General features: G+C 39.8%; 1 protein-coding gene across 7 annotated transcripts in view; it reads left to right on the top strand.

Moving 5' to 3' along the window:
- Positions 1-1,107: 1,107 nt before the first annotated feature.
- The window catches only part of CSNK1A1 (casein kinase 1 alpha 1), a 49,571-nt gene continuing 23,545 nt past the window's right edge, over positions 1,108-27,133 (top strand). For 2 of the 7 annotated variants that reach the window (XR_011464860.1, XM_070374612.1), the window contains exons 1-3: positions 1,108-1,747; positions 2,362-2,468; positions 25,850-25,976. Coding sequence is in view for 5 of the 7 variants with exons in the window: in XM_070374612.1 (XP_070230713.1) it covers positions 1,625-1,747; positions 2,362-2,468; positions 25,850-25,976 (357 nt within the window). In the remaining 2 variants the exon portion in view is untranslated. The remainder of the gene's footprint in view (positions 1,748-2,361; positions 2,469-25,849; positions 25,977-27,133) is intronic. The other 5 variants (XM_070374613.1, XM_070374611.1, XM_070374610.1 and 2 more) reach the window with 4 other exon arrangements.

Raw genomic sequence — 27,133 nt, 5'->3', positions numbered from 1 at the left:
CAACTAAGTCTACATTTTTGTCCGTTTTTACAAAATTATCTTATTTGGGATAGATTTTCTATGTAAGTTTTCACAACCGAGGCTTTGATTCACTCATCCATCAGGGCTTGATTCATATTGCAAATGAAACACCATTATGCAGCTTTCTTTTCAGATTATCATTACTACCAAGCCCAATTTTCCCAGTTTAAATTTTTCTAAATGAAATTGTGCTCAAGATTTGATTCTCTGACCAATTTTTAGTAAAAAAAATCTATTGTGTAAAGTTTTAAACGTAGTCAGTTCTATAATGAAGTTATTTCTACCCTGTTTTTCGGTCCAGAATGCAGTTTTCAACAAGACCAAGATACGATTTTTCCACGTTTCTTTGTCGGGGTGGGGCTGGGGGTGGGGGTTGCGAAGAGGATAACCTTTGTATGTGCAAGTTTTTTCACGGCTCTAAATCTTATTTTCTATTGATTATGTATTGGCCACTAACATTACTCGGATTTTTGCCCCCTTTGGGTATCAAGTATCAGTGGGTAAACAACACAAATACTTAGAGGGGCAGGGTTAATTCCTGCTCTCCCTCTTTTCGTCTCTGTTAAAATAGGGAATCCAACTCTCCCTAAAGCGCAGAATTCTAGTAAGACTCCTCAGCTAGACTGGTAAAACACCAAGCCCTGAACCAGCCCGTACAGGCCTGCTTTTCTCTTTCTTTCCACCGGAGGCGACAGCCTCTTTCAAAAGATACTGAACTGGAAAGGGCCGGTTGGGGGGGAGTAGCCCCAGTAAAGATCAAAAGGTTAAAAACCGCCTCAAAGGTCAATACCCAACTCTTAAGGCCTGACGCACCATCTTCCAAGAAAAATGAAGGTGACTCCTCCCTAATATGCTCTGTAGGCTTGGGGCCGCGAGGCCTTTCAGAAAACAGGCGGGTCTGAGGTGATTAACAGGTAGTTCAGAGTGCAAGTCGACGACCGGAAGTGGAAATGGGCCCCGGGCGGGGATGAGAAGAGACCACAGCACGCTTGCGCAGTAAGCAGGGTTGCAGTACGCGTGCGCAATTGGGCGGTGACGGAGTGACGTTCAGAGCGTGGGCCGCGACTCTCACGGATCCGGTTCCGCCCTCCCTCTTGCTGTCGACCCTCCGGGGCTAGCGCTCGCGATCCCTTTCCCACAGTGCTCTGCGCTGTGAAGAAGCGGCTCCCGGGGACTGGGGGCATTTTGTGTTGGTTGGAGCCGGAGTAACAAGATGGCGGCGTCGGCGGAGTGACAGGGGTCCCTCCGGGCGGGAGCCGGCGGCAGTGGTGGCAGCGGTATCGCCGCCCTAGCTTCACCGCTCTCCTTTTCCAGCCCGCGGCGTCGCCGGGAAAGCGGGACAGCGGCGGCCGCCAGAAACAAGTGGCTCAGCCTGGTAACCGCGAGAACTCCTTCAACAATCTGCGGCCTGGCCAAAAAACCTGACAGCATTGGTGATCAGGTTCCCCTTGGCCGATTCTGGGCTCTGTAACGCCGAAAAAGAGCCATCGTTTTCTGTTTCCTGCCGCTCTCCACAGCCTTTCCGTGGTCGAGCCCTAGAGGCCTCCATCCTCCCTTTAGAGGTGTCGGGGCTTAGCCCCAGCCTCCATCTTCGTCTCTCAGGATGGCGAGCAGCAGCGGCTCCAAGGCCGAATTCATTGTCGGAGGGAAATATAAACTGGTACGGAAGATCGGGTCTGGCTCCTTCGGGGACATTTATTTGGCGATCAACATCACCAACGGCGAGGTAAATCACCTGGGGTGGGGTTCACGACTACGCTGCGCCTGTCCTCACTCCCCCGCCCCGCGAACTCTCGGGCCTTTTCCCACCGCACTCACGCACTGGGAAGTCCAGAAGGAGCCAGTTTTCCTGTCTTAGGAACCTCCCCCGCTGTCTTTCCCTAAAAGGAAAGAACCCGAGAGAAAGGTTGGGTATACTAGGAAGTTTCCTAGCTTGTTAAAAATACACCTTAATCGAACTTTAAAAAAACCGTCGTTTAAGGTGAGAACGGCAGAATCTTATTTCTGGGATCCCCTCGTTTTCTTCCTGTATTTTTAGTTGACTGGGGTTCTTGTTCCCATTAGGCCAGCTCCCTATCTCCTGGTTTACTCATAACCCTCATTACGTTTTCTGGATGAATCATTTTCTTATACTTCAGAGGACGTGCCGCTTTCGTCACTGCCCCCTGAAGAGGCCTTTGAGGCTGGTTGCCTCGTTTTATAATTACAGAGATCTTTCTCTTCCCAGCCTCTCACCACATTCTAGCCGAGAGTTGGAGATGTGCTCATGTTTCCCCCTTTTCCCAAGTGACATTGAATCCATAAGGATGTTGATGCCATCATCCCCTCTTTCCCCTGCAGGAGGTGGCAGTGAAGCTAGAATCCCAGAAGGCCAGGCATCCCCAGTTGCTGTACGAGAGCAAACTCTATAAGATTCTTCAAGGTGGGGTTGGCATCCCCCACATACGGTAAGAATCCTTGAGCGAACAGGCGATCTTCTGAGAGAAGTACAGAATGGGAGAAAATGTGTAAGAGGCAGGCAATGGGACCAGCTGAATCCGGCTCTTGGCATTTGAGTTACCTGGGTTTCCTGTGAAGCGTAAGTCACCACAATCACGGTAAATTTTAGTTTGCCAACTTAGTTTAGGATTTCAGTTTTTTGTTAACACTCTGCTTCGTTTAGCTTCCGTCATTCTTCCCGAGGCTTTCATTTGCAGTGAAAAGTATGCAGGTCATCTTTGATCCCAACGCGGAAGGGTTGCCTACTGCTTTCTTTCACCTCAGCTGTTCCTTAGGTTTGTCCAGCGAAGTGGATTTGAGGGTGCCGAAGTGACCGGGCTGGGCCAGTTCGGGTTGCTATTGGAGCTGGCTTGGAAATGGCTGCTCTTTTGTTGTGTTTTTGTTCCAACATGTCTTCCTCCTCCGCTTAGAAAATGGCGGAACGACGTGACTCAACCACATATTCCTGCCCTTTTCACTGCTTGGGTTCATAAGTTATGCTTCCTGGATTCCCTCTTTGGCGGCTCCGAGTTGATTAAACCTTTGAAAAGCCTAGAATAAAGCCGCAGGCAGTGGTGAGGTTCAAGGAAAGAGATGGCATAGTGACAGCCTGTTTGTGATCTCTGCAGCAAATGAGATGTGAAATTAAGTTTACTATGCAAAATCTCTCATAGTCCTTTCCAGAAGTGTTAAGTAACTCTGTAAAGAATGGTAATGTTTGTTGCATTTCAGTCTGTGTACGAAATTTTGTGGGAAATGACAAAGGCAGTTTGAGCAACACTATGTTGAAATTGACTCAGTTGTATTAAAAGGAAGCTTAATCATGTCACCGCAGTTTGACAAGTAACTTTAACCTGTTGAGTTACTTGGTCAGTAACTCCTCACGTCTGGGAAATTGTAGCTTTTTTTTGGAGATGGGATATTGGTGAAGGCAAATAGTAATAAGAATAGATGATGACCAGATGAAGACATTGGGTCCTTTTAAATTATTAAAGGATTTTATAATAGTTCGATTTTAAAGATTAAAGAATATCTTCCTAGGATAAAGACTAAAACACAGTTTAAGACCCAGCCCTTTTCCAACAATTATTTAATAATAACATTTGCAAGAAGATCCAGATATAGTGGAGAATTAACTGGAATGGTATTTACTGTAGCCTCTTTTACTATCCTAGCTTTTATTCTTCAAATCTTGAATTAACTGGATTATATACATTAATTCTGATGTGAAAACAACCAGAGACACACCATCCTTAAAAAAATTTTCAATGGTCATAAACATTTTTAATGGAGAAATTGAATGATACAATTTTCTATTGGTTGGAAGTCAGAATAAATTATTAGGAAGAAAATACCAGGTTTATCTTACAAGATAAAGATTAATGTGAAATCTGAGATGATCAGATTTGAGATTTTTAATGGTTCTCATCCATTAAAAAAACCCTGCTGTGGAAAAATGAAAAACCTTGAGTAAAATACTATCTTTCTTCGTCACAGAATAAAAAAATTTGTGTTAGCCTAAGAATTTTAAATTTCTTTCCTTTTGCATATATTTTCATCTCTCCACCCTGGCCCTTGCTGATTTACTTCCCATTACTAGTTTTTCTTAGAATTAAATGGAAATGCAGTCATGCAGTATGAGGTCATTTGTGTCTGGCTTCACTGACCTAATGCTTTTGAGGCTGGGAGGTTTTATAAATTTCACAAATAAGGTTGAATTTAATGTAAAATGATTTTCACAAAAGCAATAAGTATCTGGCATTTTCAGTGCTAGCTCCAAATTAAGTACGTGCAGTTTTATTTGGTAGCTTTTATTTAAGAACAGCACTTATACACCAATGAGGGCAGTAGTTAATATGGTGATTACCCACATAAATAAATGAAATTGACCTGTGAGCAAAATTCTCAGAACTTGAAAGCAGAGGGAATTGTGGAGTTACAAACTGGGTGGAGCTAAAGAGATTAACCTGATTTTCAAGCTAAGACTTCTTGGGAGAGGAGATGGGATTTCAGGATCTGACTGACTCTAAGGAAGAAAGCTTGGTGAACTGGACAGGGAGGCTGTCCAACAGTGAAGTCTGGCTACTGGGAGTAGTTTCTAAAGCAGAATGTAGTTATTGAATGAGGGTGAGGAAAGAGTGAACTTGTTTTAGGAGTGGTATAGTCCAGGTACATAGAAACAAAAAGTGGATCATTGGTTTTAAAGTATGAGAGAGAACTGTTTGTCCACTGATGTGGGAAGGATAAGAAAGACTTATGCATAAGCTTTCTTTATTTTGGGTGGCAACATCATCTGCTCTGCTTAGTTTGTTCCCCACTATTTCCACATTAACTATATGCATGTGTGTTTGTGTTTAGTTGCTCAGTTATGTCTGGCTCTATCGGCCCCATGGACTCCTCTGTCCATGGAATTTTCTAGAGAAGAATACTGGAGCGAGTCGCCATTTCCTGCTGTAGGGGATCTTCCCGACTCAGGGATTGAACCCGTCTCTTGTGTCTCCTGTGTCTCCTGCATTGGCAGGCGGATTCTTTACCACTACCTGGGAAGCCCAATAAATACACTCAATAAATATTTACTTGGAAAATACTAAATTAAATTGCTTATTAGCTTTTATTATTATTAAATAAGGCAGTCTATTCCCCATTGTATTAGAAACTTGACACCAAAATTTCTAGACCTCACTAATATCTACCTCCTCCCTCAATCAACCCTCACCCTGAAAGTTGTCTTAAGATTCTATGGGATATTCTAAAAGAAAGGCTGAAAATTACCGGGCTTATATATTATAGCATATCTGCCTTATCAAGTCCTTAGTTTGTAAGGACCTTATTAAGGGATCTGTTGTGCAGAAGCACAGCATCCAGTGAGTATAAAGAGCAAGAAGGGGAGGATGGTGTTCAGTCTCTAGGTATTTTTAAGAAACTAAAAGCCTTTGGGACTTGTGAATTGACCTCTGGGAGCTCATTTTAAGTTACTTTGTTTCTGTTACAACCCTCCTTTTTTTGTGCTACTTTGAACTGAATTCAAATCTGTTGTTCACTTCAAATACCTTCTCTAAATCCGCCATGTGGTATTGACTGAGTCATCTGGGGTCAGTCAGTCCCTTAATCTTTTTGGGCATATCAGTTTCCTCTTTTTTGAAATAAGATTTTACCAAGTTGGTAATTTTCTAATTTTGTTGGGGTAGAAGTGTGCTGGAAAGAAAAGTTTGGAGAATTTCCTACTCTTCTCTTGGAAAAAGTTTTGCACACTGAGCTTTTTGGTAGGGTTTGTTTTGTCTTTAGCAGTTATTTTATTTTTTTGACTATGCTGGGTCTTCATTAATTGCTGTGCGTAGGCCTTCAGTTGGAGTGAGCAGGGGCTACTCTCTAGTTGCGGTGCACAGGCGTCTGACTTCAACGTCTTTTATTGCCACACACTGGGCACTAAGAGTGTAGGCTTCAGCATTTGCCGCATGCACGCTTAGTTGCTTCAAGACATGTGGGCTCTTCCTGAACCAGGGATGGAACTTGTGTCCCCTGCATTAGCAGGAGGATTCTGTACCACTAAGCCACCAGGAAAACCCAAGTAGGGTTTTGTTTCAACAAGTTTCCCTACTTAAATAAGTCACTGGCCTAGTTGATCTTAGGATTTGTGGCTATGAAATTTTAAGATTTATTTTCAGATGATGGTAGCTAGAAAGCATTTCATCACAGTTTGGTGTTTAGTCTAGATCTTACCTTTGAATGATATTTTAGTAGTGAGATACCACTCAGGACCTTGAAAATACTATCTGCATCAGGTAAACCATCAGTTACTATTTAGGAGGAAGTAAATTAATGGGGACACTTTTATAGAAAATATGATAAAGAAAGTGGGAAAGGGCATAGGATAATTTTGGTTGTCTGGTTTTTTTTTTAACCCCTCCCCCCCTTTCTTTTTTTGCCCTCTCTGAATGTCAGAAATCCTGGGAGATATTTGTAAAGTATAAGTTAATCCTTACTGTTCAGTGTTAAAAGCAGCTTAAATTTTAATCTTAGCTTTTTGGCACTGAGCATATATCCTGTAAATAAGTTCTAATACTGTTATCAGAGAACAAAGATGACATCTACACTGGGTATGTCTTTGTTAGAGAGATAATGTTACAGATCACCACATGAGAAATGTGATTTTAATTCATAGAGTAACTAAATCCATAGAGTAACTGTGATATACTAAATCTGTGATATCCTAAAGGTACTTACATTGGCTTATGCTGGATTTCTAGTAATGGAATGATGCTTAGATAGCATTTGGAGCTGGATGAAACTTGAGAAATAGCCACACTCGATGATACAGATTAGACTATTGAGTCTTCTTCAGTACTTCTTACTAGATGTCTCCTAACTTAAAGTTTTCTTGGGGCAGTTTTCACCTTTATGTCAAGATCACATTATGTCTGCGTACATACCCCACACCTTTTCACTTGATGCTGCAGACCTATATTGTGCCTCCTTCCTTTATGGCATTTGGTCTCATACAGAAAAACTGATAAATGTAAGTAACCTATTGTTTGCACTGTTACTCAATTGTGAAAGTGTTACTGTAGCATGCCAGGCTCCTCTGTCCATGGGATTCACTAGGCAAGAATACTGGAGTGGGTTGCCATTCTCTTCTCCAGGGGATCTTCCTTACCCAGGGATACAACCTTGTTCTCCCACATTGCAGGCACATTTTTTACCTTCTGAGCCACTAGGAAGCCCATTAGATCCTTATAATTCTTATAACCCTTTCTCTTCCTTTTGAGTCCATGGATTGCTGGATGAGAACTTTAATGGACGTTATTGATTTGTGTCTTAAAGTGGAGTGATACTTGTAAACATTTGTATAGTCTGTGGATTTTACTGCCTTGGCTTTAGTCATTTTTTAGAGCTAGGTCATTTTGTTTCTGAGTATACTTAATCTGTGGGGCTTCCCTGCTGGTTTCGTGGTAAAGAATCTGCCTGTCAATGCCAGAGATATGGGTTTGATCCCTCAGTCAGGAAGATCCCCTGGTGAAGGAAATGACAACCCACTCCAGTATTCTTGCCTGGGAAATCCCATGTACAGAGGAGCTTGGTGGGCTACGGTTCATGGAGTTGCAGAGTCGGATATGACTTAGTAACTAGAAAACAGTATCTAATACTTAATATGTATCTAAGATATGATTTGCTAAGGTTTTCTCACGATCTGTCCTGTTTAGCAGAAACTTCAATGTCAAGAAGTCTGTACAAGAGAATTTGAATTTGAAACAAATGTTAACTCATTTAATCTTTTTAACTTATTCCATTTTATTCTTTTTTGAAATATAATTTTGTGTGTTTATTTTTGGCTGTGCTGGGTCTGTGTTGCTGTGCAGGTAAACTTTCCTCTAGTTGCGGAGAGTTGGGCGTTAACTCTAGTTGCGGTGCGCAGGCTTCTTGTTGTGGAGCATGGCCTCTAGGTCAGGTGGGTTTAGGTAGCTACAGCATACGAGCTCAGTGGTTGTGTGTGGCACATAGGCTTAGTTTCTTTGAGGCATGTGGGATCTTCCAGATCAGGGATGGAACACCTGCATTGGTCTCTTGCATTGGTAGGCGGATTCTTTACCACGGAGCTACCAGGGAAGCTGTATTCCATTTTGTTTTTAAGATCAGTCCTTGAGTTTTAACAGAATGTTTTCTGAAGCTAAATGAGCATCTTAATAGCTTTCATAATATAAATGAATACCTAGTCTAAATGATGTTTTCTGTACTGTTTTTATATGATACAAGTGGCTCTTAAAAATTGTGAAAAAACTAGTGATAACATATACTGATCCATGTCTTAATGGAATCTTTTTAATGAGATGTAATTTTCATACAGTGTAGTGTATATATATATAGATTAATGTATCATTGAATAAGTTTTGACAAATTCATACACTGTAAGCCACCCTCCTTATTGACATAAAGAATATTTCATTTTTTTTTAATACTGCTAATCCTTGGTAGGCGACATTTTGTGACAACATAGGTTTTATATATTTTTTAATTGACCTTGTGAATTATTGTAACATTATTTTTCTGGATTTGATGTTGATTTGTCAGTATGTACAACTACAAGTTAGTAATATGTTTATCACCATGATGTATACTAACCTAATAAAATGACTGAGTTGGGTTGGTGATACTCAGTGGCGGTTGAGATCTTTACTTATTTTCCTCCTCTGAATAACTAAAATATTGCTTTTTCCTTGTCTGATAGTCATCAGTGGGGTATGTTTAATAGGGACTTCAGAAGTGCTGTAGAAAAATGTTTAGTTGGAGGGTACATTTTGATCTTTATTTTTATTTTTATATTTTATTTTTCTGATCCTCAATAAGAAAGGAAATGGAAAGGGCATTATATTGAGAGTCAATACTTAGGTTCTGTCTGTGGTGTCATCTAGATTTGAACCTTGAATGAATTCTATCATGAATGTCAGCTTTCCTTTATAAAAGGGATTTTGTAAGACTATCTCGGTCTTGAGTTTTTTTAAATGCATTATATAAATTAGTGGCATCCATCCACATGCCAAAAAAAAAAAAAAAAGAACCAACATCCAGGCATTGCCCATGGTCTCATTTAATCATTACAGGAATTCTGTAAGTTGAGTCAGAATAGTTAATTTGCCTAAAGTCACAAAGCTAATGTGATATTTGAATAGACTTTACTGTCTCAACAGTATCAGTGGTTCACAAACTTCGTAGCACGTTGTAATCACTTAGAAAACTTTAAAAAAATATTGACACCTGGCTTCTAACCTCATATTTTGAATTAATTGATTTGAGGGTATGACTTCTGGTTTAATTTAGTTTTGGGGTTTTCTTGGCTACACCATGTGGCTTACGGAATCCTTGTTACCCAGCCAGGGATTGAAACTGGGTCCCCCCCACAGTGGAAGCCCGGACTCCTAACCACTGGACCAAATCTAGTATTTCTTAAGTGAACAAATGGAAATATGGCTGTACTGGTTGATTTAGCTTTGAATCCTGATGTAGAGATACTGACATATCAAAATGCTGCTGCTGCTGCTAAGTCGCTTCAGTCGTGTCCGACTCTGCGACCCCATAGATGGAAGCCTACCAGGCTCCCCCGTCCCTGGGATTCTCCAGGCAGGAACAGTGGTGTGGGTTGCCATTTCCTTCTCCAATGCATGAAAGTGAAAGGTGAAAGGAAAGTTGCTCAGTCGTGTCGGACTCTTAGTGACCTCGTGGACTGCAGCCTACCAGGCTCCTCCGTCCATGGGATTTTCCAGGCAAGAGTACTGGAGTAGGGTGCCATTGCCTTCTCCCATCAAAATGCTAATGTATGTTAATTTCACAGTAAAGGCTTGCTAATGTGGACCTTTGTCAGCTTCAGTATTTATCCATGGTTTGTTGGCCTTTTGGAACTTCTTTTGGCTCAAACTTGGAATTTTTTCTACAGGAGAATTTTTTTTTTTTTTTAAGGAAGCAAGATGGTGACAGTGACTAAGCATACATGGTATATATCACATGTTTCATTTGTGCCAGCATTAAGTGTGCAATGACAGTGTTTGCAAATTAACCTGAAATTGAGGCTATCCTATATTTCAGGTCCTCTGGAGGCTGCTCTGAGTACTACTTACCCGTTACACTTTCTACACTGCCAAACTATTCTATCTACATGTAAGGTGGCTTTTATGGTGAGGGGAGGATGCGATCTGATTTAAAACTGCCTTGTTTGTTGGAAAGTGGTAGCATGAAGCTTTTGTAAATTTTGTTTCAAATTCCAAATTTTCAAAGTCTTTCATTTGCATACTTACCTTATTTTGCTTTTTTTTGTTCTCACTTGATCGAAATTATTCTTACTACTAAACTTCCCTGATGGCTCAGCAGGTAAAGAATCTCTGTTTCAATACAGAAGATAAAGGAGACTTGGGTTTGATACCTGGGTCAGGAAGGTCCCCTGGAGAAGGAAATGCAGCCCACTCCAGTATTCTTGCCTGAAGAATTTCATGGACAGAGGAGCCTGGCAGGCTACAATCCATAGGGTCGCAAAGAGTCAGACCTGACTGAGCATCTGAGCACATATATCTACTTACTGAAAACCTAGTGTTTTCATTTTTTAAGCCTTCAAAATATTAATACTTTGTATCCTTCTTAAGGAAGGGAGTGATGTTGGCTTTTTCTCTGAAAATTAAAGTTCTTTTCTTGGAGAGAGTCAGTGAAGTTTACAGTACTTTCTAGAGAATAAGCAAACATTTCTTTTCTTTTATTCAACAAATACATGTGTACGTGAGTACTATGCAGTTTCAGATAATGGGCACATTTCAGTGAACAGATAGCTTTTGTGAGACCTACATTCTTTTTGAATATATATCATGTGCTTGACATATAGTTGTGACTTTGTCCCTTGCTGAAAGTTAGTGGCAGAGGTATCTAAATTTCATACTGTGAGGACATAACCTTTCCTTAACATCAGACAGCATGCTGAGCTATCCAGAGATTGCCTTGATTGGAGAGGTCAGCAGAGACCCCATTATGTCTCCTTGTGAATCCTGCTTAGTCAACATTTCTCAAACATCAGCCATGCATAGTAATTACATTCAGAGCTTGTTTAAAATGTAAAGTTTTCTGCCTCACCCCCAGATTTGTTTGACCAGTACTGGAATGGGCCTTGCGAGTGTATTTTTGTCAAGTACCTCAGATAATTCAGGCTAAAGACCAGAGAACCACACTTTGAGAAATACTGTGCTGAGGTTTTGACACTTCATTGTTTTGAGCTGTTGTAGGTAGTTTGTGATTATTTTGCTGAGAGGGCTCTGACTGTTGTAGGAGATGCTATTGTCTTGTTTGTTATTTCATAACTGTTGGGCAACTGCTTTTTGTAATGAAAGTAATCCTTATATTTGTGTAGTGCTTTTATAATCTCATATTTACTAGGAGATCTCTTGATAGATAAGTATAAAAATGTTTACCAGTGAGCAAAAATGGCTTATGCAGGTAAGAAAATGACAAAGGAAGAACTGAAACTTGTGTTTTTGGCCATCGATTGAGTCATTATTCTTTTCATTATATTGCATATATTGTGAGTTTAGCTAGCTTTCCATTCTCAAGTCCAACTGCTGGTTTATTGAGCCACTTTTTATTTGTTTATTCACTGAAGGGCATTTTTATAAGTACATGTTGCATAGTTCTATATTATTAGCTTAGATTTACATTGAATTTAATTTATGAAAAGATAGTCATGTGTTTATACATTACTTTTTTCTTTCAGCTTAGATCATTCTAGTAACTTGTGTTGCCTCTTCCATTTTCCATTTTCCCCTTTACTATACTTGTGTTAACATATCAAGCTTCATTTGCTAATACAGAGAAATTTGAGTTGTTTTTAAAATATATAATCTACTTAACGAAGGATTTACTAAGCAAATTAATTAATGTAGTGTGTGTGGAGGGGGAATGTTTCATCCAGCCAAAATAATTTGTTCTCCTAGATCTTTATATGTAAAACTGTCTTTAATACAAATGATTCCTATATTGCTAAAAGTACCCTAAAGAAAGTGGTACACTATTTAGTCTCTAAATAGTGTATTGAGAGATACTTTGATTTCCGGACTTACTTACCCTAAGACTTTAATGTGTGTTTTCTCATACTTTCTTTTAAGGAGTGGAGGTAAATCATTTCAGCCTTAAGAATTTGAAATTTAATTTAGGAAGAAGGAAAAGGGAACCCAGTTTTGTTTTTATTTGGCTGCACCATGCATAATGTGGGATCTTAATTCCCTGACCAGGGATCCAACCCCTGCCCCCTGCATTGGAAGTGCAGAGTCCTAACCGCTGGACTTCCAGGGAAATCCCTCTGGGGCCTAATTTTGATATTTTGAAAATAGCATTGATGGTTATATCTTTGGACATGTTGAGTTTAAGCTGATAGGATATCCCAGGCTTAGCTCTTGTATAATTAAGTTAGCAGAGATACAGCCCTAAACCTCAGCTAGGGAATTAGGAGTGGTGTTTATTCTTACACTGAGCAAGATCAGTGTAGAAGTGATAGTAGAGACAGGAAATTGAGAGGTAAGGACTGAATTCTTTGGTGGAAATGCAAAGTTAATCAAGGCAAGAGGAGAGTTGCCATAATGGGATGTTACAGTCAGTGGAAGCCAGTTTTAAAGGACAGGCAGAGGCCAGATTTTTGGAGTTTCTTATTGTATATGAAACTTTGCTTTTTTGGTGTATGTAATGGGGGAGGGACGAGAAATGGCACCACGAAACTGTAGAAGAGTGACTGAAACTAGGGGACTATGTAGAAAGGCATCTTTCAAATTTAGCTCAGATGCCAACTTTTCTAAGAAGCCTTCCCTTTTATCTTCTCTGAATAAATTACTTAACTCCTCTATATTTCATATTTACTTTATTGTTGCTTTTATATTGTACTTGTCACCAGTTCTTCTAGACCTTAAGATGCTTTGGCATCCTTTTTGGCAGTGTCACACACATAGCAGCTGCTTAATAAGTGTTGAATCAGACTTGAAGAGCAGATTTTAGTAAAGGATTTTTAACAGTTTTAGTGAGACTATATATGTAAGCATCATCAACTTAAAGTGTGCAATTCATTGTTTTTTACTATATGTACAGAGTTGTGCTGCCATCCATCACCGTAATACAATTAAAGAATACTTTCATCCCCTCCTGCCCCCCAAAAACCTTGAACACATTAGTGATCACTCTCCATATCCTATTAGGCCTAGATAGCCACTTGTCTACTTTCTATATGTTTGCTTATTAAAAAAGATTTGATCAACCCTTTAAGATTGGTATTGTGAAAACTACAGATGTATTGTCCTACTTCCCAGTGGAAAAGTATATTTTAATACTTGTATTCCCCTGGAGGTTCCAGTTCTTCACATATTGTCTTCCAGTACAACTGTATCCAAGGCTAGAGAAAGCAGTGACAGCAAGAACCATTTGTGATCTTTGAAATATAATATTGGGCCGTATGAAGAGATGAGAATGATAACCATTATACAGGGAACCAAGAAAAAAAATAAAAGTAAGATGGCAGATACAGACTAGATTTTTAACAAGTTACCTGTGAACAAGAAAATAGGGTGATCTTGTCTTACTATGTACCAACAATGCTGGCTGTTTTCAGTTTCTTGTGAATAACAAAGCTTAGTGTGTAGTCCTAACCCCTACCCACCTCTTTACCTGTCCATCTTCTGTTTATGCTTCAAGAATCAACTTTACTTGTTCATTGAAAGGTTTTCCCTAAAGCTTCCCTCTAAAAAATTGATTGGGTCCCCATAATTTGTACCTTTCACCATCAGTTTCTCTCATCATTTGTCTACACAGACTGTGGTATAAACTATGAGAGCAAAAATTACTTGGTTTTGTCTTGTTAGCCACCATAAATTTTGAAAGGGTAAACAAACAGGAACTTTCGTAGTAGGTATTTCCAAGTATCAAGGCACATTTGTTTGTGTTTTTAAAAATTGGCAGGTTAAGAAACGTCTATGCATGTTTTAAAGCAGAGGGCAAGGAACAGGAAGACTGAGAAATGGAAATCTTACAGCATAATTCAAAGATCTTAGGGGTCATATTGTCAGCAGAGGGTTAGTAGTAGCAGGTAAGAGGGTTAGGATGAAGAAGGAAAATGAATCATCTTAGTTGACATTATTATTGGCTGAGTGAAACGCGCTGCACAAGTTTTAGATCTTAATCTACAGTCTCTTTACCTTAAAAATCTGTTTAGAGGGGCTTCCTGGTGGCTCAGTGGTAAAGAATCCACCTGCCAACACAGGAGACATGGATTCGATCCCTGATCTGGGAAGATCCCACATGCCGCAGAGCAACTAAGCCCCAGCACCACAACTACTGAACCTGTGCCCTAGAGCCCAGGAGCTGCAACTACTGAAGCCTGGGTATCCCAGAGCCCGCGCTCTGCAACCAGAGAGTAGCCCCGGCTCACAACTAGAGAAAAGCCTGCACACAGTAACAAAGACCCAACACCACCAGAAATTTAAAAAAAAACTGTTTAGAACAGGGTTCTTAACTTGGTTCAGGGATATCATTCTTTCCTTCAAGAGATCAGTGAGTTGGATGAAAAAAAATTCCAAAGTTTATTTTCAAGTGCCTCACTAGTTTAGACAGTACCTGTGGCTTTGTCACCAATAGAAATCACAGATATTTTTGTATCACATTGTTGCATGAATCTCAAAATAGTCTTCATTCCCATCATACTTCAAAATTATAGTACTAATTAGACTTGCCCCTAAATTGTATTATGTAGTGCTTTAATAAAGAGCATGTATTTTACTATATCAAGATTGATTTTAAAGTAATTTTATGGTAACTGAATCGCTCTAAAATTAGTTTCCTTTATAATGCTACATATTATGCTTTTAAAATACTCTGAGAAGGGATCAATAGGCCTCATTAGACAAAGATGTGGGGCGGGGGGAGTCCAGGACAACAAAAAAAGATTTAGAACTCCTGATGCAAAACTAGTGACTCCAACTCCCACCCACCCACATATAACTTATTTGAGCAGATTCTTGGTGAAACTGGAAGTTGCTCAGTCGTATCTGACTTTTGTGACCCCACAGACTATATGGTCCATGGAATTCTACAGGCCAGAATACTGGAGCGGGTAGCTGCTGTCTTCTCCAGGGGTTCTTCCCAACCCAGGGATTGAATCCAGGCTTCCCACGTTGCAGGCAGATTCTTTACCTGCTGAGACACCAAGGAAGCCCAAGAATACTGAAGTGGGTAGCCTCTCCTCTCTCCAGTGGATCTTCCCAACCCGGGAATGGAACCGGGGTCTCCTGCATTGCAGGCCAATTCTTTACCGGCTGAGCTACCAGGGAAGCCCAAGTTCTTGGTCGTTGTGGCTAAATAAAAAACATTTGTTTGATGCAGGATTGGTCCCAGTTGGTGGATATCCACTGTTTTCTTTTCCCCTTCTAGTCTTGTTCAGTTTTTATTAAATTGCTTCCATGCTTGTTAATATCCTCCCCCATGGGTGTGAGATTGTAAGGATGGGAAAATTAGCCAGCTAAAGGCCTGGGGAAGTTTTGGGAAAGGTTCAGTGAAGTAAAGATAAAATTAATATCTAAAATTTCTTGAAATCATCATATCTACTTCTAAAACTATTTCTTTTGTTCTATCTAAACTTTAGTCTAAATTTCTTTACTAAACCTAATTTTCAGACTTCCTTGGTATGGTACATTTGGTTAAGACTCAGCACATCCAGTACACGGGGTGTGGTTCCATCCCTGGTCTGGGAACTAAGATCCCAACTGCCTGTGTGGCGGTGCAGCAAAGTAAAAAAACAACTTGATTTTCCAGTTCTGTGCAGTAGCCAAATAGCAGCATAGAGTATCATTCTCTAGTGAAAATCCTCTGGATCTCAAACCAGTTCAAAGGTATATCTGCAGGTAAGTCCAAAGGATTGTGAATAAAAATTTCGTGTTACTGAACTTGTGAAATATGAATTGTGTTTTAAATGTGAAATTGTGAGAGGAGGAAATAGATTGATGTTTCGAAGGCAAAATAAGTTTATATTATTAAATTTTAGATGTCTTGTATTCAAAGTACAATGAAAGCCACTAATCCAAGGAACAAATAAGGGCAGAGAACCTTTCGGAGAATGATAGTTACACAATAGTCTTGTGTACCAAGTTAATAGAAAATCAGGAGATGCCCCACATTTAGTCCTGTGTCTGGTTCTCTTTCAGAAAGGCTGAAGAGTTACCATGAATCAAAAATATAGTCAAACTGGTGCATTATGGTTCTGTTTTTGTGATGAAAAATGCCATTAGTAAAATAGAGCATTATAAGTACTAACAGTTTTAGGTTAAAGGAGTTACAGTGTCTTAAGACTGAAGTTCATAGATGGTTCTACCTTTCAATCAACTATTGAATGTAGTACTAGGAGGACTGGTAACTCTTGAGACTCAGGAATTTAAATTGAGAATTGAGGGCAGCCTCCTGTTGGATTCTGGTAATTTAGGAGGACAGGGGTAGTAGGAAGTGCCTTTCTTAACTGTCGTAAATGAATTGTTAATCCCGGTGCACACTCACACCAAAAACAAAACATGGAAAGAAAAGAAGTCAACAAGGCATGATTACGATGAGAAGCGAGAAGGAAGATACAGGAAAAGATGCACAAGAATGACTGTAGTTAATTTTTTTGGCCCATGATAATTTGGGTGCTATTGAAGGACAGGAAGAGCTGTCTATAATTTTTATAATATTATGAAAGGCAAAATATAATATATAGGAACAATGAAAGAAATTCAGACATGAGAATAGGGTGATTGGAACTGTTAGCAGTAACAACCTAAAGGGGGAATTCGAGCTTGTTTACTTAGAGTTGAGTGAGATTGTACTAGACCAGGTCCTTAACGTCTACCCTCATAAGAAGGAAGGTAAAGGTTGGAGGATGATGATGAGTTGGCAAGAGACTGAGTTTGAGATACAGTGTCTTGAGAATGTAGATGCTATGAAAATTGGAGAAGGAAATGGCGACCCACTCTGGTGCTCTTGCCTTGAGAATCCTAGGGACAGGGGAGCCTGGTGGGCCACCGTCTATGGGGTCGCACAGAGTCGGACACGACTGAAAGCGACTTAGCAGCAGCAGCACTGATTCAGTGCTGGTACTTTCAGTTGTTCAGCGAGGACTCTGATTTGATAATCTAAAGATGGGAAGATAAATGGTATAGGAAAAGACATTTCCCTGTTAAGACCATCACTTTATAGTCATTTCAGTCACTCAGTTGTGTCCGACTCTGCAACCCCATGGAGTACAGCACTCCAGGCTTCCCTGTCCATCACCAACTCCTGGAGCCTACTCAAACTCATGTCCATCCAGATGGTGATGCCATCCAGCCATCTCATCCTCTGTCGTCCCCTTCTCCTCCTGCCTTCAATCTTTCCCAGCATCAGGGTCTTTTGAAATGAGTCGGTTCTTCGCATCAGGTGGCCAAAGTATTGGAGTTTCAACTTCAGCATCAGTCCTTCCAATGAATATTCAGGACTGATTTCCTTTAGGATTGACTGGTTAGATCTCCTTGCAGTCCAAGAGACTCTCAAGAGTCTTCTTCAACACCACAGTTCAAAAGCATCAATTCTTTGGCACTCAGCTTTCTTTATAGTTCAGCTCTCACCAGTCATCCATACATGACTACTGGAAAAACCATGGCTTTGACTAGATGGACCTTTGTTGGCAAAATGTCTCTGCTTTTTAATATGTTCTCTAGGTTGGTCATAACTTTCCTTCCAAGGAGTAAGCATCTTTTAATTTCATGGCTACAATCACCATCTGCAGTGATTTTGGAGCCCCCCAAAAATGAAGCCTGTTACTGTTTCCACTGTTTCCCCATCTATTTCCCATGAAGTGATGGGACCGGATGCCATGATCTTAATTTTCTGAATGTTGAGTTTTAAGCCAACTTTTTCACTCTCCTCTTTCACTTTCATCAGGAGGCTCTTTAGTTCTTCTTTACTTTCTGCCATAAGGGTGGTGTCATCTGCATATCTGAGGTTATTGATATTTCTCCCAGCAATCTTGATTCCAGCTTGTGTCATCCAGCCCGGCATTTTGTATGATATACTCTGCATATAAGTTAAATAAGCAGGGTGACAATATACAGCCTTGATGTACTCCTTTCCAAATTTGGAACCAGTCCATTGTTCCATGTCTGGTTCTAACTGTTGTTTCTTGACCTGCATACAGATTTCTCAGGAGGCAGGTCAGGTGGTCTGGTATTCCCATCTCTTTAAGAATTTTCCAGTTTGTTGTGATCCACACAGGCAAAGGCTTTGGCATAATCAATAAAGCAGAAGTAGATTTTTTCTGGAACTGTCTTGCTTTTTCGATGATCCAACGGATGTTGACAATTTGATCTCTGGTTCCTCTGCCTTTTCTAAATTCAGCTTGAACATCTGTTATTTCACGGTTCACGTACTGTTGAAGCCTGATTTGGAGAATTTTGAGCATTACTTCGCTAGCATGAGTTCAATTCAGTCGCTCAGTCGTGCCTAACCCTTTGTGACCCTGTGAACCATGCCAGGCCTCCCTGTCCATCACCAACTCTCGGAGTCCACCCAAACCCATCTCCATTGAGTCGGTGATGCCATCCAACCATCTCATCCTCTGTTGTCCCCCTCTCCTCCTGCCCTCAATCTTTCCCAGCATCAGGGTCTTTTCCAGTGAGTCAGCTCTTCGCATTAGGTGGCCAAAGTACTGGAGTTTCAGCTTCAACATCAATCCCTCCAATGAATATCCAGGACTGATCTCTTTTAAGATGGACTGGTTGGATCTCCTTGCAGTCCAAGGGACTCTCAAGAGTCTTCTCCAACACCACAGTTCAAAAGCATCAATTCTTCGGCGCTCAGCTTTCTTCACAGTCCAACTCTCACATCCATACATGACCACTGGAAAAACCATAGCTTTGACTAGATGGACCTTTGTTGGCAGAGTAATGTCTCTGCTTTTTAATATGATATCTAGGTTGGTCATAACTTTCCTTCCAAGGAGTAAGTGTCTTCTAATTTCATGGCTGCAATCACCATTTGCAGTGATTCTGGAGCCCAGAAAAATAAAGCTAGCGTGAGAGATGATTGCAATTGTGTGGTAGTTTGAACATTCTTTGGCTTTGCCTTTGGGATTGAAATGAAAACTGACCTTTTCCAGTCCTGTGGCCACTGCCGAGTTTTCCAAATTTGCTGGCATATTGAGTGCAGCACTTTGACAGCATCATCTTTCAGGATTTGAAATAGTTCAACAGATGACACCACCCTTATGGCAGAAAGTGAAGAGGAACTAAAAAGCCTCTTGATGAAAGTGAAAGTGGAGAGTGAAAAAGTTGGCTTAAAGCTCAACATTAAGAAAACGAAGATCATGGCGTCTGGTCCCATCACTTCATGGGCAATAGATGGGGAAATAGTGGAAACAGTGTCAGACTTTATTTTTTGGGGCTCCAAAAAAATATGTATGGATGTGAGAGTTGGACTGTGAAGAAGGCTGAGCGCCGAAGAATTGATGCTTTTGAACTGTGGTGTTGGAGAAGACTCTTGAGAGTCCCTTGGACTGTAAGGAGATCCAACCAGTTCATTCTGAAGGAGATCAGCCCTGGGATTTCTTTGGAAGGAATGATGCTAAAGCTGAAACTCCAGTACTTTGGCCACCTCATGTGAAGAGTTGACTCATTGGAAAAGACTCTGATTCTGGGAGGGATTGGGGCAGGAGGAGAAGGGGACGACAGAGGATGAGATGGCTGAATGGCATCACGGATTCAATGGACGTGAGTCTGGGTGAACTCCGGGAGTTGGTGATGGACAGGGAGGCCTGGCGTGCTGCGGTTCATAGGGTCACAAAGAGTCGGACAGGACTGAGCAACTGAACTGAACTGAACTGGAATTCCATCACCTCCACTAGCTTTGTTCTTAGGGATGCTTTCCAAGGCCCACTTTACTTATTATTTGACTTCTTTGAGTCAAAGATGAGTAGATGCTTCCTGGTGACTTTATACTTTTAGTACAGGGAGTATTTTTTTTTTATTCCTTGCTTTGTTTTTCTCATCTGCAACGTCAGGTGTGCCCTAGCCTCTTAAAACCTCTAATACAGCTTTTTATTTTTTAATTCAGCAAATGTTACTGAGTATTTCCTGCTTGTAAGGCATTGTGCTGAATGCTGGAAATACAGAGTTGTGAACAAGACACTAAATGGCTCTTCCTATTATATTAGGACTCTCTAAAGGAATTGAACTGATGAGTCTTGTATACAGGCATATCTCAAAGTTATTACAGGTTCAGTTCCAGAACACCACAATAAAGCAAAGTCACACAAATTTTTTGGCAAGTATGTGTATTAATTTTGAAATACCTTATTGCCAAAAAGTGCTAGCCTATCATCTGAGCTTTGAGCAAGTGGTAATTTTTTGCAATAATAGCATCAAAAATAAAGATCATAGATCACCACAACGATATAATAATAACAAAAATATCAAAATAGTGAAAATGTGACAGACACAAAGTGAGCACGTACTGTTGGAAAAGTGGCGCCAGTGGATTTGATCAAGACAGGGTTGCCACAAACCTTCAGTTTGTTAAAAAAAAAAAAAAAAGTGATACCTGCAAAGAGCAATAAAGAAAGATATGCTTGTATTATACATAGAGTTTTATTATGAGGGATTGGTTTACACAATCATGGAGGCCAAGAGGTCCCGGGACCTGTGGTCTATATGAGCTGGAGGCCCAGGAAAATCAGTAGTGCATTTCTGCTTCAAGCCTAAAGGCCTGAGAGCCAGGGGAACCAAAGATTTAAGTCCCAGGTGAGTCCTAAGATCTGAAAACCAGGAGCATGTATGTCTGAGAGCAGAAGGTGATTATTTCAGTGCTAGCAGAGAGGGAATTTTCTCTTCCTCTGCCTTTTTGTTCTGTTCAGAACAAAAGAGAGTGATCTTCTTTACTTAGCCTGTCATTCTGATGCTAATCTCTTATGGAGCCAACTTCACAGACACCCCAAAATAATGTTTTACAAGCTATTCCAGAATCCCTTAGCCCAGTAAGGTTGACACACAAAATTAACCATCACACTAATCAAGCCATAAGAGAAGGCCTACGTTAAACAAATGTTCCTTTTTCTGTTATTGTTCTAGTTATAGGGATGGAACATATTTAGGTGCTTTAATCTGAACTGAGTATTTATGATGATTACACTGATTTACTATTCTTGGAAGTCATTGGGTCTCAGCAATATTGAAAATATTTCATTTCATTCTTTTTTAAGATACTTCTATTTTTGCAGAGATTTATTAGGGAAAAGAAAGAAACCCTTAGCTCCATGTCTTCTAATTGGTCTTCATGTCATTGTCATTCCTTTTACTCCCCAGGTTCCATATTGCATACTGATACCAAGGCCAGCTTTTAATATTGACTTAATTATATTAGGTCCTAGACATAGCCTACTGATATTTTCCCGGTTATCTATAAAATTTAAAGCACATTAGCCTGGCATTCAAGAGTCTATATCAGTCACCTTGATTCTCCCCTTTATACGAACCTGTGTCTGTTCTTGCCGCCTGCTTAAGACATCCTTTTCTACCTTCCCTATCGAAATATTATCCCTCCTTCAGGATCTGACTGGTAATAGACCATTTTCACTAGGTTTCTTTCTTTGGACAGATGTAGTTCAACCCATTGTTTTGTCTTGTTTTGTTTTGTTTTGTTTGCTTTTCTGAATTCTTTTAGCATATTTTGGTCAGCCCCAGTGACTTGTACATATGTCATCTTAGGTTTGTGCTTTTTACATGTGTCTTAATTTTTTAGCTAGAATTACTTTAGATAGGGGTTTAGAAGAACAAGATGAAATCAGAGATGGACCTTGCCTTCTGCTAGAATTTTCTTCAGACCTTAAGGTACCTTTCTTAATGCTCTCAGTAAGTAACGATGATTTTTTTGAATTGCAAGCTCATTCTCTGGCCTGTTGCCTTGATTGATCAGGCAACACTGAGTCTAAAGACATTTGAAACAGAAAATGAGACCTCGTACTTTCGTTTTTACTTTCATCCATTAAATTATTTGATTCTTCTGCATGTTTTGAAACTAAATAAGGTCCAAATCAAACCAGTCTTTTTTTTTTTTTTAATCTCATAAATTCAGAGTTACCTATAGTGTGCACATTACCATAGTGTGAAGTGAAAGTGAAGGTGTCATTCGCTCAGTGTGCAACTCTTTGTCACCCCATGGACTGTTGCCCTCCAGGCTCCTCTCTCCATGGAATTTTCTAGGCAAGAATACTAAAGAATACCATTCCCTTCTCCAGGGGATGTTCCCCACCCAGGGATCAAAGCCAGGACTTCTGCATTGCAGGCAGATTCTTTTCCTTCTGAGCCACCAGGGAAGCCTCTTACCATAGTGTATGTACTTAGTAACAACACATTGTTATATACATTAAAAAATGTCTAAAGATAGGACCTTGAGTTTCTGGTCAAAGGCAGAAACAGGAGTGAGGCTTTCACTTTGGTGTGTTTCAGGTAGTCTGCAAGCTTAAATGATCTCAGAGAATCAGGTTAGTGCTTGCTCATTACCCAGGTTCTGTGAAGACTTAGAAAAAACAAACAGTAAGCCCTGTATTACCAGGTGGAGAGAGAGAGAAGCACCAGAGTAACAGTACCTGAATATTTGTACTTTCGAAGGGTTAGATCTTGGATTCAAGCAGTAGTCAGTGGCTATGAGAATTCTGTGAAATGAGAGATCTGTGTGAGACAGGCTACTTAAGGAAGATTTCTCTGACAGCTGGATATTAGGATGTTGCGATTGAAAATGGAGAGTTAGAAGCTCTCAGAATAAAAGGAAAACATGGAGGTGAAGGTAGAAACTGAATGAGTATGATCTGGGTAAGCAGAAGACTGTTCCTGGCGCCTAATCTGTGTGTAATAAGGTCTGGATGGATTGATTGCACGGGGGGGAGGGTGTGAGGTCTTAGGTTTTGAGAAATTAGTTATATATTCCTTACCCTCCAGGCTCCTCTGTCCATGGGATTTTCCCAGCAAAAATACTGGAATGGGTTGCCATTTTCTCCTCACAGGGTCAAACCCAAGTCTCCTGCGTCTCCTTTATTGCAGGTAGATTCTTTACTGCTGAACCAGCGGGGCTTAAACTCATACACTTAAAACAATAAGGAGAAAAATACCTGATGACTTGATTTTTTTTTTTTTTTAAGTAAATTTCTAAATTCATCTGATTTTTGTTTCTAATTATTCTGTATTCTGTTAAAGGCCTACTTTGCATATGAATTCTCAAAAAGTACTTTGTAAAGTTAGGTGATGACATGGCAATGTGAAGAATGAATTTGTGCCTTTGACATGTCAGGTTTGTAGTTTGGGTTGGATGCTTGTAAAATTTACTTTATTGTAATTTTGTTAGGAAGCTGTTGGTACAAATTTGTTGATGTGCTTGTGAGATGTAGTCTTATGAGAGTTGATTTGTGCTTTCTCTTTTGCCTTTGACTTTTAGTGACTTCCCCTCACTTCCTTAGCATTTTCTGTACTTTGTATTCTTGATTAGAGTCATTTCTTTTTCTTTAAAACCTAGCTAAATTAGATTTGTATTAAAAATCTGCCATAATTCTTAGTATTGGATATTTATAATGTTAAGAATTGGTTTTGAAGTTCCTCATAGCTTCCCAGCACAGATTTGCCTCTGCAGTTAAGTACAGAAAGGATAAAAAAAGAGAAGGAAAACAAAATCGAGGAATCAGGAAAGGAGAACATAACCGTATTTCATTTTATCACTTATTTTTCAATTTATTATTTGTTTTGTTTTACCCATCTCTTCCCACCTCCACCCCTATCCCTCACCCTCCAAAAACCCACCACTGTGACCTTTTTTGTGTGTGAGAGAGCTTTTCTTCAAAGTAAATGTTGGAATGAATGTGAAGAGTGTTGAATTCTTGTATGGAAAACAAAGGATTGAAAAGAGAAAATTACAGAAGCTTTGAACACGGTTTTAGATACAATCTCAGACATTAGCAGATTGGCACTTCTGTTGCTTTTCGGGCACAATCTCTGTAAGGTTAAAAAAAAAAAAACTCTTTCCCAGCCAGGCTATCTTTTTCAGCAAAGACATGTGAAAATGAATTCCTCTTTGTGTGTTTGATGGTAGTTATTCATGTTTCCTGTTTGCAGAGTAATCCTCAGGAACAGGTGGAACAAAAGTGTAGGAAACAATGTGCATTTTTTAAGTCTAGCCCCTTTGTGACCTTTTACATAAAATTCTAGGGATAATATTCGTTGGACCTGAATATGGGACCACACTTACATAGGACATCAAGGAGATCAAACCAGTCAGTGCTAATCCTAAATCAAAGCATCTAGTCAAAGCCATGGTTTTTCCGGTGGTCATGTATGGATGTGAGAGTTGGACTATAAAGAAAGCTGAGCGCCGAAGAATTGATGCTTTTGAACTGTGGTGTTGGAGAAGACTCTTGAGAGTCCCTTGGACAGCAAGGAACTCCAACCAGTCCATCTTAAAAGAGATCAGTCCTGGATATTCATTGGAAGGACTGATGTTCAAGCTGAAACTCCAATACTCTGGCCACCTGATCCGAAGAGCTGACTCGTTTGAAAAGACCCTGATGCTGGGAAAGATTGAGGGCAGGAGGAGACGGGGACGAAAGAGAATGAGATGGTTGGATGGCATCACTGACTCAGTGGACATGAATGAGTTTGAGCAAGCTCTGGGAGATGGTGAAGGACAGGGAAGCCTGGCGTGCTGTGGGGTCACAAAGAATCGGACATGATCGAGAAACTGAATAACAACAAAAACACTAGACGTTTTTTAAAACACGTAAACTTTGCAAATGGTAAATCCAGGTATAGTTTCTTATTAGAGTTTTTAAAGATATCACTTCAGTACAGCTTTAAAATAGCTTCCTCTTTTGTTTGTTTACATTTTAGATAAAAGCCAGTTTTTTTTCCAAGCTGGTGGTGGTTTTATTTTTTTTTTGGCTGCACTATGCAGCGTGTGGGATCTTTAGTTCCCTGACCAGGGATCAAACCCATGCCTCCTGTAGTAGAAGCAAGGGGTCCCAACCAACCATGGACTGCCAGGGAATTCCCTCAAGCAAAATTCATAATTTAGCTAAGTTTAAAATAAAAATTATAGTGTGTATTTTTCGGAAACCACCCTTATCTGATCTAGAGACATACAGAAACTTGCAATCACTGCAGTGATTCCTAGTCCTTGGAGTCTCTGAAATTAGTCATTGATATTCCTAGAGTTATTGGGGATAAATGTGTATCCACAGAAACATAGCAATGGATAATTAAAGCATGATCCTTCCAATAAAAAGTGAATGTCATCCTTGTGGTAATAGGATTATTTTCTGTAATCTGGAACTAAGCAAAAATATGACTCCTTATAAATGGAACTTGGTAGGAAGTGGAACAGGAGTTATAATAAAACGGATATTTACTCTCTGAAACATTTTGGAATGACTGATAAAAATCTCCTTCATTTTTTCAATTAAAAAGTAAGACCAGGTGAGGTTTAGAAACTTGCCCACAGTTACAGGAATTAATGGTGGATGGATAGAGAATTCACCTGCCCTGCTTAAGAAGCATATTAAGGCTGCCACACAAGTACTAACTTAATGGGACAGTGGGTTGCTTGACAGAAAAAAATCTCTTTATGCATTATTTTGTGTTGGGCAATGTAGTCAGTAAGTGGGGTCATCAGCTAAATAGAGGAAAACAACCTTAAATAAAAACCTAGAGGGAAACTATCTTATATTTTTAAAATTTGATGATGTTTTTAAAATTTGATGATGTGAAGTGATAATCAGCTTTTTATAACGCCTTCCTCTTTCCCTCTTTGTTAGGTGGTATGGTCAGGAAAAAGACTATAACGTGCTAGTTATGGATCTTCTTGGACCCAGCCTTGAAGACCTCTTCAATTTCTGTTCAAGAAGGTTCACAATGAAAACTGTACTTATGTTAGCTGACCAGGTATGTGAAACTTTTATGAGAATAAAAGCTAAGAAATGCTACTGTTTAGTACTACTTAACTATAATTTCAGTGTAGAAACCAGAGTATTATAACCCTGTATAATAATCCTTGGGTTAAAAGTATAGTCATTCAAGTTTGTTGCTCTGATAAGTCTTGTAGATGTTTTCCTGTGGTATAAGACAAAAATGAATTACACTGGTTTATTAATTCACCTGTAGACTAAGAGTTTTCGAGCTACTCCCATCATATAGTGTATTTGTTTTAGTGTTTAGTATAACAGGTTTCTTTGTAAGATTTTGTTTGAAGAAAGGATTTGGGAGTGTTTGTGTGTGTGCAAATATAAATAAATATGTATATATTGAAATTTTGATTAAAGCAAACTGAATGGTATTATGTGTTGAACCCTTATAAAAGGTATATTTTTGAGGAAAATAAGGTACTGAAGTAATTTAATGAACAGTTTTTGACCAAGTAGATGCTTCTTACAGGATTCTCAGCTATTGGTAATATTTAAGCAAAATCATGGAAATTTTTATGTCATGAATTGGATTTATGCATTGATTGAGGTTAGATGAAATTGTTTTAAAGCCCAAGGCTAGATTTATTTTTTTAGCTAAAGGTAATAAAAAAGAAAACCAGTTTTAAAGAATTTTAAGATGGGAGAATGGGGTCAGGAACAGACCTTGAGGAAACAGATACTATGGTCAAAGATAACAGGTAAATGTCAAGGACCTTGCATAAAACATGACTTCTTAATATGCTTTAATTCACATGTGAGCAAATCTTAACAAAAGAGTTTGTATTCTGTAGGCTCAGTAACACATAGGCATACATGCAGTGAACATTTATTCAGGATCTGCCACTGTAAAGGAGATCAGTCCTGGGTGTTCATTGGACGGACTGATGTTGAAGCTGAAACTCCAATACTTTGGCCACCTGATGCAAAGAGCTGACTCATTTGAAAAGACCCTGATGCTGGGAAAGATTAAGGGCAGGAGGAGAAGGGGACGACAGAGGATGAGATGGTTGGATGGCATCACTGACTCGATGAACCTGGATTTGGGTGGACTCTGGGAGTTGGTGATGGACAGGGAGGCCTGGCATGCTGCAGTTCATGGGGTCGCAGAGAGTCGGACACGACTGAGTGACTGAACTG

Source organism: Bos mutus, chromosome 7, assembly GCF_027580195.1.
Source record: "Bos mutus isolate GX-2022 chromosome 7, NWIPB_WYAK_1.1, whole genome shotgun sequence".
Classification (NCBI taxonomy): Eukaryota; Metazoa; Chordata; class Mammalia; order Artiodactyla; family Bovidae; genus Bos; species Bos mutus.
Note: the sequence above shows the minus strand (reverse complement) of the source record. Positions and strands in the feature narration are given on the sequence as shown.